This window comes from Gorilla gorilla, chromosome 23 (genome assembly GCF_029281585.2).
Source record: "Gorilla gorilla gorilla isolate KB3781 chromosome 23, NHGRI_mGorGor1-v2.1_pri, whole genome shotgun sequence".
Classification (NCBI taxonomy): Eukaryota; Metazoa; Chordata; class Mammalia; order Primates; family Hominidae; genus Gorilla; species Gorilla gorilla.
In genome coordinates, this window is record NC_086018.1 from 34,186,185 (window position 1) to 34,200,216 (window position 14,032).

Here is a 14,032-nt window from a genome sequence, read left to right on the forward strand (position 1 = left end):
GCTTGAACACAAGTCTCCAGAATACAAGAGAAGAGGGCCAGGTGGATGTGAGATATCATCTTATCCAGCCCCCCTTTCCCAGCTGATGAGGAAACTGAGGCTCAGAGGGATGGGGTCTCTTGACTGCAGGCTGGTTCATCTCCTCAATGCACCACAACATTCCTTGACTTGTTCCTAGCATCTGGTTTTGCTTTTATTTTTCTTCACACATCAACGTTTCCAATATAGCATTTGGAGTTTCATTGAAATGTCATCGGTCCCTCAGTGTACGCTGGCCCCAAGCAGGGCCGACCCCATGTCAAGTCCTCTTGCTGTCTGCTGACATCACCACAATCACCTTTACCACTGTTAGGACAAAAACTTGAGACAGGAACTTGCCCTCAAAGTGGGAAAGGAGCCATGAGACCAAAGAATGACTCAAACAAGTCCAGCTTGGCAAGTAGCTAAGTTTATTAGGACTTACACACAGGGCACTCAGCAAGACAGCTCGAGAGATCCGGCCTCCCCCAATCTCTAAACTGCTTTTCAGTTAATTTTCTGGCTCTTTGTCTACTATATATGAGCAACGAGACTTTTACTTGGTTGGTTCTCAGATACTCTCCAGGATGTTTGGATTCTCAGAGACACCTGGTCCTCAGCTGGGCACCATGGAAATGGCTCATTACCTGGCCTTCAGGGTTCAAGCAGGGGACATGCACCCTTAAATAACCTAAAGGGGACCTGTCACACTACAACCACCACCACCATCATCAAGAAGCCACTGGCTGACTCAGATACACCCCTGGGAGGACAAGGGAGAGTGGATGCTGGTAAGACAGGGCGAGAGACCATCACCAGGGAAAGATTCCGTTCTTGGAAGGACATCAAACCGGGGGGCGGGTCTGTAGTGGAGCTGCTGTTTCTTCTCCTGTATCCAACAGTTCTAACTGTGGCTTTCTCCATTTTCAGCTCTTTCTTTTCCTGGTCTTCTCATTGCTGGTTCCTGTGTGCCTCCCTCTCTTCCTCCCCCAATATATTCTTTAGTCTAGAGTAAACTGCTTCTTTCCATTCCCCACACTCTCCAGTCCCCTCTCCTCCCTTATTCCAGGCCCCAGCATTTCTGCCTTCTCCTTGGCGCACTTGCCATCTTGAGTAACCCCTCCCCTGCTGCCAAAGTTCCTAACACTGAGTTCCATAAACTTTACCTTGCCCTCTTTATTCCCCTAAAAAATGTCTGCGTTTTGTCCCGGCCTGTGTCTGGCTCACCTTCCCTGGTGGCTGCACTGCTCTGGGGTCATTGGGTATCGGGGAACCTGCCCCGATGGTCACGTAGGTTCTTTTCTATTTTCCCTAAGTGTCAGCAGGTTTGAGAAATAAAGGGACAGAGTACAAAAGAGAGAAATTTTAAAGCTAGGTGTCCAGGGGAGACATCACACATCGGTAGGTTCCGTGATGCCTCACAAGCCGCAAAACCAGCAAGTTTTTATTAGGGACTTTCAAAAGGGGAGGGAGTGTACGAATAGGGTGTGGGTCACAGAGATCATGTGCTTCACAAGGTAATAGAATACCACAAGGCAAGTGGAGGCAGGGCGAGATCACAGGACCACAGGACTGGGGAGAAATTAAAATTGCTAATGAAGTTTCGGGCACCATTGTCATTGACAACATCTTATCAGGAGACAGGGTTTTGAGAGCAACCGGTCTGACCAAAATTTATTAGGCAGGAATTTCCTCTTCCTAATAAGCCTGGGAGCACTATGGGAGACTGGGGTTTATTTCATCCCTACAGTCTCGACCATAGAAGATGGGCACACCCAAGGAGGCCATTTATAGACCCACCCTCAGGGGTGCATTCTCTTTCTCAGGGATGTTCCTTGCTGAGAAAAAGAATTCAGCGATATTTCTCCCATTTGCTTTTGAAAGAAGAGAAATACGGCTCTGTTCTGCCCGGCTCACCGGCGGTCAGAGTTTAAGGTTATCTCTCTTATTCCCTGAACAATTGCTGTTATCCTGTTCTTTTTTCAAGGTGTCCAGATTTCATATTGTTCAAACACACATGCTCTACAATTTGTGCAGTTAACGCAATTATCACAGGGTCCTGAGGCGAAATACATCCTCCTCAGCTGACAGGATTAAGAGATTAAAGTAAAGACAAGCATAGGAAATCACAAGGGTATTGATTGGGGAAGTGATAAGTGCCCATGAAATCTTCACAATTTGTGTTTAGAGATTGCAGTAAAGACAGGCACAGGAAATTATAAAAGTATTAATTTGGGGAACTAATAAATGTCCATGAAATCTTCACAATCCACGTTCTTCTGCCATGGCTTCAGCCAGTCCCTCCGTTTGGGATCCCTGAGTTCCCGCAACAATTGGGCCTAGCCTGCTTTTAGACTCTGATGGATATGGGTGAGCTCATTGAGATTCTCCTCCAGCTCCTGAGCCCACTGCCTCAGCGACTCAGCAGACTCGGATTTTGCCCCCTTGTGCAAGTCCAGTGAGTCTTGCACAAGGTTGACTACATCCAGCACAACGAGGACACCTGAAGTGGCCTTGCCCAGGTTCCGGGCTACTTTTCTCACTATCCGGGTGGGGGCCCCACGTGTTCTCAGTGTCTCAACAACATTTATAGGTACATATCGCCAAGCAATCAAAGGGCGTCCAACAGCGGCTTTAGATCTCCTGAGTGTACGGACATCATTCGCAATCATTTTTGTGGCTTCGTCAAAATCAAGTGCAAAAGAAAGCACATTGGGTGTGATGTCACGCAGAATGTCCCTTAATGCCTCCAATTGGTCAGTGCTGGTTGCAGTCAGCCTGCTGGCTGTGAGTTCTGCTGACCTTGTGTATGTGTTCTCCACGATGCTGGAGGCGATCCCAGCCGTGGCAGATGCTATTCCCAGGCCTACCCCAGCTGCAGTAATGCTCAGGCTCAGCCCTCCTGTAAATGGTGCCAACACAACGCCAATGACAGACAGGATGCCAGTGGAGCCAGACACCACATTGGCGATGACGTAGCCTCTGTGGACCTTTTCGATCTCATTTGCAATGACATGAAGCCTTTCTATGGACTCCTAATCTTCCATCTGATTTGAGGAAACTCTTTCAAAAACCACTCCCTAAACTGCTGGTCATTTTGCTGCATGTCTTTGTCCTCAATAGCCACATATGGTGTAAGATTCTTCAGAGCTTCATAGAGAGCATCTGCCTCATCCCTGTACCAATAAAGGACATATGATTAAGAAAGGCAGCTTACTTATCTGTAAAATGAGCTCAATAAGATCTATTCTGCATAAATCACAGAGCTGTTTCTATAAGTCAAATGGAAATAAAGTTTCAAAAGGTAAATAATTCTTTTCAAGGCCGGGCGCGGTGGCTCATGCCTGTAATCCCAGCACTTTGGGAGGACGAGATGGGCGGATCACAAGGTCAGGAGATCGAGACCATCCTAGCTAACACGGTGAAACCCCGTCTCTACTAAAAATACAAAAAATTAGCCAGGCGTGGTGGTGAGTGCCTGTAGTCCCAGCTAATTGGGAGGCTGAGGCAGGAGAATGGCGTGAACCCGGGAGGTGGAGCGTGCAGTGAGCCGAGATCACGCCACTGCACTCCAGCCTGGGCGACAGAGCGAGACTCCATCTCAAAAAATAATAATAATAATAATTCTATTCAAGGTTAAATATGTTTTGTACAACATAGATATGCCACAGTACTTACTCAGTATGGGAAAAAATAAGTTAAAGTCACCTTCAGATGCTCTTTAGTGGTTATGTGTTTGATAAAGATGGCTCCTCACGCAAGGGAGGTCAATGCCATCACTACCAGGGTGTGTGGAGAGGGGAAACTTTGTAGAAAAGCAAAGAGAAGTGGGTTCAGAGCAAAAAGACCTTCATTCAGAGGATCATAGAACAGTGATGAATTAGCTTTATTAGAAGAGAGCATATTCCTTTGTCCTCGGCCCCTGGAAAGGGATCTCTGGGGCCCTGGAATGTCCTGCCTGGTAGGAGCGTCTTTGTTTCCCTGGTGGTTTGGCTACAGGCCAGTATAGCAATGTGATGGGTGATGGGGGTTTAGGGCTATTAGGTGTCTCATCTGCCTTCCAGAGGAACTGAGGACTAAAGGGGTTAGACCTTGGGGAAGGGCTGGAGACTCCATGTCTGCCATGACGGTAGCTTGTGATCCAGCCCCAGGAAGAGCTCTGCATTGTCATGAGTTGAGAAAGACTTACTCCTTGGCCAAACTCCAGTTGGGCGGTTCTGAGCCTCTTCTCCTCTAGACATGGACCTTGGCCTTCCATGCCCATCCCATGCTTGCTGGGCCTGCACCGCCCCAGCTCAGCAAGAATCCCCCAAAGTCAATTTAGAGAGGATCCCCCCGGCTTGCTGTCTGAGCACACTTGCTCTCTGATCACGGTCTTCACCCATTCATTTGATAAGCGACTGTCTGACCTGCCTTTAGGGAGCATTCTGTTAGGCCAGTTTAGCAGGAACCCCCCACTCTGGTGTCTCCTGTCAGTCCTGTTCCATCTGCCGCCCCTTACCCTGGTGTTGGCTGTGACTCCCCCTCTGACTTTACTGTATTGGGAGCTGGGCTCAGTCTCCCTCCCCTGTAACAACAATCCCTGAATAAAGGCTTGCTTCCTGATTTAATGTGATTCATAGGAATTTTTCCTTAACTGGGTGAGCTTCCCTGGTTGGCAACACCCCATGTGTTTTGTCCCACATTGACACAGGAGAACACAGCGTCCTGAGGACAATGAAGCTTCACACCTGAAACCCTCCCAGACTCTGCCCTGTGTGTCTCTTCCTTAATCTGTGTTCTTTCCCTGTGATAAACCACAATCGTGCAATAACAGTTATCAGTGAGTTACGTGAGCCCTTGTAGTGAATTATCCAACCTGAGGGAGGCTTAAGAAAGCCCCTCAAGTTTGCAACCGGTGTCAGAAGTAAGGGTGCACTCAAACGTTGCAGTTCACCTAAATCTGAGTCCTTAAGAATTCAAACACAACCTCAGACTAGAAGACAGCAGTTTGCCTGGCATGTTCTCTCTTCCAATGCCTCATGCCCTTTGACTTTCTGACTAAAGGCCACTGGGTCCAGCCACTGCCACCTATGACTGAAAAGTGGAAGACCTGGCTATTATCCTGGCTGCACACGAACTCTCAAGCCACCTTACTGCCTCCTGACCTGGCACCTCCAAACTTCAGGGTCTCACTCTCACATGTCACCAGCCAAACTAATGCCTTAGCAGGTGACAGCTTCATGTGTATACAGGTCAAGGCCCTGTACAATTTCATGGAAGCTCTTGAGGACTCACGAGGACTTTGAAAATCATCTCTATAAATCACTAATGTTGAAAAGACCTACATTTGGACAAGATGGTAGAGAAAGTGTTTTTCTCTTTGGTTGGGGACTTGTGAGTCTCCCAAGAACCCTTCAAATTACACCAATTGAAGCCACTCGTCCCCACTCTGGAAGTTGGCCTGAAGAAACACTGCCTCTACTCTATGTAGAACAGAAGAAGGTTTCAAATGGCAACCCAGAACTCCCCATTTCCCAGGCGTGGTGTTGGGGAAACAGTCACCCATGGCCCACTATGCCCATCAGTGATGGGATCAAATCAGGGAGGGAAGAAATATCCCTCTCCTACTCACGGGTCCTCTGCAAGTCCATGACCATGTTACATTTCATGCTTTCAGTGTCTCCCTTCTCTCACCCTCCTCCCAGCCTTGATGCTCCAGCCTTCCTGCTGCTCCTCCAATCTAGGCCCATCCCTGCCCCATCCTGACCCCTGGCTCTGCCCCTGGCAATGTCTCTCTGGGTCTTTGGGCGGCATCATGCTATTTGGTTCCCCACCTTTGACCTGGAGTTGATTCTAAGGCCTTCACCACACTCCCATCTGATTGAATTACTAATAGCATTGGACAGATGGCAGGTCCCAGTCTCCAAGACATAAACCAATAGCCCCAGAGCTGTGCAGGGACAGAGCCAGGATCCACCCCAGCTCTGTCCAACTCCATTCCAGCCTCTCTGTGTCCTGGGTCAGCAGAAGAAGCAAACTGTGTTTGTGCAGTTCCTCAGAGGTTCAGGAAAAGGGCCCCAGACAGCATCTCCAGGAACACACATTGATCAGGTCAAGATTTTTCTGACTTTTCCCAAGTAAAGTCCTGCTGGGCTTCCATCTCTAAGAAAAAGACTTTCAGCCCAGGTCTCTTGCCAGCAAGTTTTGTAAAAGGTAACATTAACTGAGCACCTACTGTGTGTCAGTCATTATGCTAAATACTTTACATGCATTATCTTATTTTTCTCAAACAAAGCTCAATGGATGAAGAAAGGAAAGCAGAAAGCAGTCAAGTAGCTTGCAAAGCTCCCATCACCAGTAGATGGCAGAACTGACCCTGCCCTTGTGGGCTTCTTCTCCCCTCAGTGTGAGGTCACTCACTGCCAGCGAAGCACTTGGAGGAAATATACTTCCTGCACTGCTGAGAGGGACATCCTCAAGCCCAGCAGAGGGGGCTGCCTGGAGGAGGTGTGCCTGCCAGAGAAAACTAGCCCAGGGGAGATCTGGGTGGCATCACCGGGGTGCTCCATGGAGGTAACCCCATGGAGGTTACCTGGGCAATTCAGCCACACGCACGAATCTCTTCCAGGCTTCATCGCTAGTCAGCAGGATTTTCAGATGCACTGGGCTAACTTTCTTCTGGAAGTACTCGATGACTTCTTCAGTGAAGCGTTTCTTTTCTAGTTGGAAACAAAAAGGATGAGACTGGAAGAAAGTTTGCTACCACATAAATGGCATTGAGTATAAGGTGGTTTGATGTTAATCCTCCTGAACCAGCTGTCACATGGGGTATTTTTGATGGAGGCACCAGTGCTATAGACTGAATTGTGTGCCCCCCAAATTCAAATACTGAGGCTCTAAACCCCAGTGACCATATGTGGAGATTGAACCTTTAAGGAAGTCATTAATTTAAAGAGAGTCATAAGAGTAGGGACCTACTCCTATAAGACTGGTGTCCAATTAAAAGAAAAAAAAGAGACAGATGATCTCTCTCTCTCTCTCTCTCTCTCTCTCTCACACACACACACACACACACACACACACACACACACCACACCAGGAAGGCCATGTGAGGACACAGCCCTGAGGCAGCCTCTGCAAGCCAGGAGCAGAGCCCTCCCCAGACATCAACCCTGCTGGCACCTTCACCTTGGACTTTTTGCCTCCAGAACTGTGAGAAAATACATCAGTTGTTGGAGCCACCCAGCCTGTGGCGTTTTACTAAGGCATCCTGAGAAGAGTGATTCACCAGGGAAGTGCCACGGTGCTTTGTGGAGCAACCGATCTATTTCAGCTGAGAATCACCAGAAAGTGAGCTTTCCACCATGTTTTCTCCCCATGTACGGGAAATATTCCAGTGATCGCTTCGTTCTGCCATGTGCCTATTGTCAAACGCTTTACACCAGTGTCTTCAAAATCTGAATTTTGACCCATCAGTGGGTTATGAAAATAGTTCATTGTGTCAAGAGCAGCATTTTAAAAAGAAAAGAGCATTGAAAATATCAGAGTATATTGAACATAGCAAGAGTGAGTATTCTTTTGTAAGATACTTGAAATATATCTATAGACACTAATGTAAATTCCTAGGATCTAGATGTGTTTAGGATGGCAGCATTTTCAATCTTTTAGAAGGGACAGAGGGTGCATATGGTTTATCACTGACCACTCCCAGCAGGGACTGGGCCCCACCTTGTAATCAAAGGTACAAATGTTTCAACCAGGAAACCAATGAATATTCACCTTAAGTGGCATACATAATATTATCACTACAAAGCATCTTAGCACATAGCAGGATTACTGCCCAGATGAGTTGCCCCAAAAATGTGTGGTTTGCAGGGATTTGGGAATTATGGAATTCCAGAGAAGGGACTGGGAACCAGTTTGTATTTATGTATGCACTGGGACATGATGTAAAATTGTTTCCTGCTGTGCTCATACGTGCGAGGCCTCATTCTCATTTCACAGAAGGAGAAATTGAGACCCAGACAGCGAGAGACACCACCCAACCCAGCAAGCAGGAAGCTCAGGATTTGACTCAAGGCCAGCGTTCCCTTGCCATTACTTTGAAGACTCCATATATTTAAAAAATGCCTGTGGTTTCTGCATTCTCCCCTGTAGTATATCTGTGGGGTTTTAAACATTTTATTTGCACAGAGGATTCCTCCTGCTGGTCATGGGCTCTCTCAGACGGGCAGTGGAGGGGGTTCTTTAGGTGGGCAGGGGAGTGGGACCCTCAGCACTGATCCTTGTGGACCCTCCGTGTTGCTTCTGTCCCCTGCAGGCTGGTCTCAGGGTACACGGCTCCCCACTGGCACCTCTGAACCCAGCTGGCCCCGTTAGTAAACCACAGATCATCTTGTTTCGGAGGGAGAGTTTCTTCCTTGGCCCCCCAGCCCAGCCCTTCCTAAGGATTCTGGGGTTGGCTGAGAGCTCTCAGCTTCTAATCTTCCCTGCCCTCCCCTCGTCTTGGACAGGACTCAGCACAGCCCAGTTTGCTGTCCACGGCGGCTCCTGAGCAGAGCTGACTTGGTTGCCACGGCAACTCTGTAAGGGGAGGAAGCCGTCCTGAGGAAATGGGGCTTAGGGAAATGAATGCAGTGCTGACTTGGCTGGGCGAGGGCTTGTCTTGTTTTTTCTTTTTCCTTCTTCACCAAAAGGAGGAAGGAAACTCAGGGCTGGATGGAGGGAACCTCCAGCACTAAATTTGTGTTTTATTGATGGGGTGGGGATGGTGAATATTAAAGCAAAATTAAAATAAAAACCAGACCTGAAACATTCCCGGGCAAACAAAACCAACCAGACCTTCAGAACAGCTGTAATCCCCCATGAAACTGCAAGCTATGAAACTGAACTGGGGTCATATCAGATGGGCGCTTCTGTTAGACACAAACACAGCTTAACCTCGGCCAGTCATGAGCAGCCAGCTGACAGAAGGCCACGCTGCGATGTGGATACTGGGAGGTCACAGAAAGAACAAGAACTCCGGGCAGCAGGTTCACATAATGGACACAGAAGGAGCTGCTGAAACCAGCTGTAGGGACAGGGGGAGGGGATGGGCCCAGAGGACCCTGACAAACAGGAAGTGGCCAATCTGGCTAAGACCAGTAAGATCTAACTCAGCACTGGGTCTGACCCACCTTTCATCCCAGACTCAATCATACCCTCCTTGTCCTACACCCACCCACGCCACAGCAGTTCCATGCTTGCTACAAAACTGCGTGGCCCCCCACTTCCAAGAAATCCCCGCCTCTTCCCATAAATCCTTATGCTTACTCTGCCCCTTAACTTACTAAACCCACAAAGTCAGAAACCCCAAACCCCACTGGGCCCGACTGGCTCTTCTGAGTCTGCCCGCACTCCCACCCCTGAGCCTGCGCTTCTGCTTTGCAATAAAAGCTAATTTGCTTTGGCTTTGCCTCAAATTCTTTCTCTCTTCGTTGTCAGAATCCTGGACAAGGCTAAGGTCCGGTCTCACCTGCATTCAGAGACCTCCCTAAACCCACCGGCATCAACATGACCAGGAATTTTCCAACAAGGTAAAGCAAAACAGGCAGTTTAATCACTGGAACTAATCAAATAATGTCCTAATTGCACTTCCATATTCACCCGATAAACACTTGTCTTCCACAGTTTTTCATCATAACACAAAACCTCCTCCAGTTTGGTTTTCTCTATTTATGAACTCCTTCTTATTCAGATAAATGTTGTTGTGCCTCAGATGTTTCTTTGACAAGGGGTACTTTCGATGATTGGACTCAGCCCAGATAAAGAGGTGCTTGTGACAGGCAGTGCAGGGTGGGTGCCCTAACACAGCTCGGGAAGGGGGTGGCTTCCACTTAGAATCAACAGGGGTCAGGTAGAGGGGATGGGAACCAGCCCTTAGGGAGGCCGTACTGTGTGGCAGGCACTGGCTGGCCCAGGTACCCATGTAATGTTTGATCCTCATGACAACATGGACAAATATCCTGGTTGTGCAGGTGAGGAGGAGTAAGGAGCTCCAGGTCACACAGAGGGGACATGGCCAAGACCAGAATGGGGTCCAGTTCAGTGGGAAGCTGGGTCACTCTACCCACAGGGCCACTCAGAGCAGAGGGGCTGGTGCAGGGCAAGAGCTGGAGGGAGGGGACCGGCCTCTGCTGGAAACACCCCAGGGTCAGCCAGGAGCAGAGAGGGAGGTGAGAGGTCAGGGCTGCTGGTCAACCTCCTCTCCCACCCCTCCGCTACTCCTGGCCAACCCTCAAAAGCCAACCCTGCTGTTTCCATTTCCCCAAGGCTGTCCTGCCCCACTTAAGTCATTTGCTAGGTGTCAGGGTAGGGAGGAAGTGGGCACCTGGGCCATGACCCGCTGAGGAGAGGTCAGGATGCAGATGCACCCCAGAACCCTGGGTCAGGGGACTCCACGTGGCCTCTCTTGGGGCTCGGGGCAGTCTCATCAGCCACCTCCATCTGGGTTCCGTTGGGGCTCACTCAGCCTTGAAGACACCACCCTCCATTCTAGCTGTGGGTAGGAACCAGCCAGGGAAGAGGAGGCGAGCCTACCAGCAGCCAGGTCTCTGAGAGGCTTACCTTGGAACTGTCCAGCCACTGTCCAGCCTGGATGGTTTTGCTGCACCCTTGAGGAAGAGAAAACAAATTGTGGGATTGAATGTGAGCCACCTATGGGCAAAGGGAGGCTTGAGCAGCTGGGCTTCTGCAGATCCCTCTGAGGTGGCAGCAAATGCCAAGACCAACCTAACCCAGATTCTTTCTCTATCACCAAGTCCCCATCATCTGCTATTTACAGACACTCAACTCATTCCAGCTCCCTCTTCCCTCACTCTCACACCAAGGAAAAGTCCGCTTGTCCTGTTGGGGAATGAGGAGAAGATAATCAGAGGAGGGGCAGCCATCTGATCATTACAGAAACTACAGAGTCTATACGCAGAAATAGAGATGGGAAGGAACGTTCTAACAATGACCGGAAACATGTGTGACAACTAATTGATGATAGCCAGTCTGTATTGAGTGTCTGTGATGTGCAGGGCTTCCTTTTTTATTTTTAATTTTATTTATTTATATTTTTTGAGACGGAGTCTCGCTCTGTCGTCCAGGTGGAGTGCAGTGGCGCGATCTCGGCTCACTGCAAGCACCGCCTCCCAGGTTCACGCCATTCTCTTGCCTCAGCCTCTCGAGTAGCTGGGACTACAGGTGCCCGCCGCCACACTCGGCTAATTTTTTGTATTTTCAGTAGAGAAGGGGTTTCACTGTGTTAGCCAGGATGGTCTCGATCTCCTGACCTCATGATCGGCCCGTCTCGGCCTCCCAAAGTGCTGGGATTACAGGCGTGAGCAGTCGTGCCGGGCCTGTGATGTGCAGGGCTTCTGACATGAGTCTCATTCAATGATCACACACAGGACAGGAGATGGGTACCACTTTCCCATTCAAACACAGAGGAATCCACACAAGTTAGGGAACTTGCCAGTGTTTTCTATTGCTAGAGCCAGGACTTCTGCTTCAACCTCATGTCTTCAATGACTGTGCTCTACTCCCTTAAATATACAATATTGAGTCATGTATACACGCTCATGGTAAATGACTCCTCATTGCAAATCCATGTCTCACACTCTGTGCTCAATTTTTCATCTTGTGAGTTCACTGGTGCTGCAGTGGACAGCCTGTGTCCCCGTTGCTTCTCTAAGATCCTTCGTCCCACAAAGACCTGGATCCTGCCAGATGCCAGCCTAGCCCCTGCTGTGGCTGCTGAGCCCTCCTGGCGCTGCCCTGTTCCCTCTGCTGTCCTCCCCTAGCTGATGGACCTTAGGGTGTTTCTAATTCTTCATATAAATTATGCTACAAAGAACATCCTCCTTCATGTAAAACTGCCCATATTTGATTTTATTTCCTTAAGATATTTGTAGGAGTAGAATGACTAGGTCAGAGGGTATCAACATCTCAAAATGTTTTATACCTAGAGCCACACTGCATGCAAATTGTACCAATTCACACTCAAACTAGCAGTATATGAAGATGCCCATTCTTTCAGTCTTACTGGCTCTCAGTAGTCTCTTTATCAGGACAAAAAATATATACACAACATGTAAATTTGAGAACTAAATATTCTTGTTATCAATACCAATTAGTACAAACTTTAAAGCACGAAGGTAGCAGTTGAGATGTGAAGCACTGAACGAAGGAGAAGGAGGATTAATATTGTCATTTTTTAAAGATGGAAGTTAAGAAATACTGGGTACAACTGAGGGTGTAAGAAAGTTGTAAGTAAATTGTTTACAGCTACAAAGTTGCTAATGGAAGACATAAAACTGGTGATAGAATGTTAGGAAAAGGTGGAGAGAAGAGATAGAGGGAGGGTACAAATAAGATGAAAATGACTAATAATGATACTATAAATAATAAAAATACCACTTCAGGCCCATCCCAGTTAGGGGCGGCTCCAAGCATTACCATTGTTCTTTTCTCACCGTGTGTCTCTGCGCACTCCCCAGCACACCCACTTCCAGCAGCTGGTCTTTGTTTGCAGACTTTATTTTAACAGCTCAGTGGTTCCCGGGCCCCCTGATGGGGTTCCATCCTCCAGCTCTCATACTAAAGCCCCCTCCTCAAAAGCCACTCGCCTCCCTCTTTCCCTTTCCTGCCTTTGTCTCAGGGTTCAGACACACAGATGTTTGTCTTCTGGGGACTCCATGTAGCAAGGGTAAAAGGGGGACCCAGTCCTGGGCAGCATTCACCAGGGGAGTATGCAGAGGGGCGTCTGGGCGCTTCTTGCTGTAAGGGACAGGGATGACAAGAGAGGGGCATCCCTTCCCCTTGTTCCTGCTTTGTTCACTGTGTGACCCCCTAGGCCAAGGCAACCATCTCAACACCATGAGCCAGTAGAACTGGGAGGACCAGGAGAGAGCAGAGGAGCAGGAGGGCAGAGAGCTGGGGCCTCGGACTCACCCGACGTTTGTGATGAGCTGCACCCAGGATCCCATCCTCCTTGGTCATTGTTGGCCTGGCTCAGATGCTGATCTGGGGCCTCTGCTGAATGTTGAGGCTGGATACTGACTGTTAGCCTCAACTAGGACACAATGCGTCCTCTCTAGGCGAGTCTACCAGTTGGTCAATTCCGGGAAGTGATTTTGGTTCCTAGAAAAACCCACATGTCTCCTGGCCCAGCCCAAGCCCTGCCCAATTGTGCAGCCCAGACAGGGAGCCCTCCCTCCCACCTCGGGGCTCTGAGCCAAGCTCACCAGATGCAGAGGACAAAGACTCTCAGCAAAGCAGCTCCCTCCATGCCGCTGCAGGGCCTCCTCCTTGGGCAGGAAAAGAGGGGTTGAGACAGTGTGCTCCTGCTGAGAAATCACCATTTTCATTTCATTTTTAATACAGCGTTTTGCTCTGTCACCCAGGCTGCAGGGCTTTGACGCCATCCTAGCTCATTGCAGCCTAGATCTGCTGGGCTCAAGTGATCCTCCTCCTTCAACCATCTGAGTAGCTGGGACTACAGGTGCACGCCACCATGCTGGGCTAATTTGTTAATTTTTGATTTCATAGAGACAGCATCTCCTGTGTTTCCCAGGCTGTCTTGAACTCCTGGACTCCAGTGATCTTCCCGCCTCTGCCTCCCACAGCACTGGGGTTACAGGCTTCAGCTATAGTGCTTTCTATCTTGATGGGCATCTCTTTTTGGTGAAGAAAAATAAGGCCTGGCACGGTGGCTCATGCCTGTAATCCCAGCACTTTGGGAGGCCGAGGCAGGCAGATCACGAGGTCAGGAGATTGAGACCATCCTGGCTAACATGGTGAAACCCTGTCTCTACTAAAAATACAAAAATTAGCCAGGTGTAGTGGCGGGCGCCTGTAGTCCCAGCTACTCGGGAGGCTGAGGCAGGAGAATGGTGTGAAGCCGGGAGGCGGAGCTTGCAGTGAGCAGAGATTGCGCCACTGCACTCCAGCCTGGGCGAGAGAGCAAGACTCCACATCAAAAAAAAAAAGAAAAGAAAAAGAAAAAGAA

The 14,032-nt window shown here is 49.0% G+C and overlaps 1 protein-coding gene across 1 annotated transcript; it reads right to left on the reverse strand.

The window, feature by feature from the left end:
* Positions 1–432: 432 nt before the first annotated feature.
* APOL4 (apolipoprotein L4) lies at positions 433–13,534 on the reverse strand. Its single transcript, XM_019018521.3, is given in 6 exon segments — positions 433–3,055; positions 3,058–3,194; positions 6,593–6,719; positions 10,606–10,652; positions 12,976–13,164; positions 13,269–13,534. Coding segments are annotated over 5 exon segments (1,044 nt in total). The 5' UTR covers positions 13,011–13,164; positions 13,269–13,534; the 3' UTR covers positions 433–2,357.
* Between the last annotated feature and the right edge of the window lie 498 nt (positions 13,535–14,032).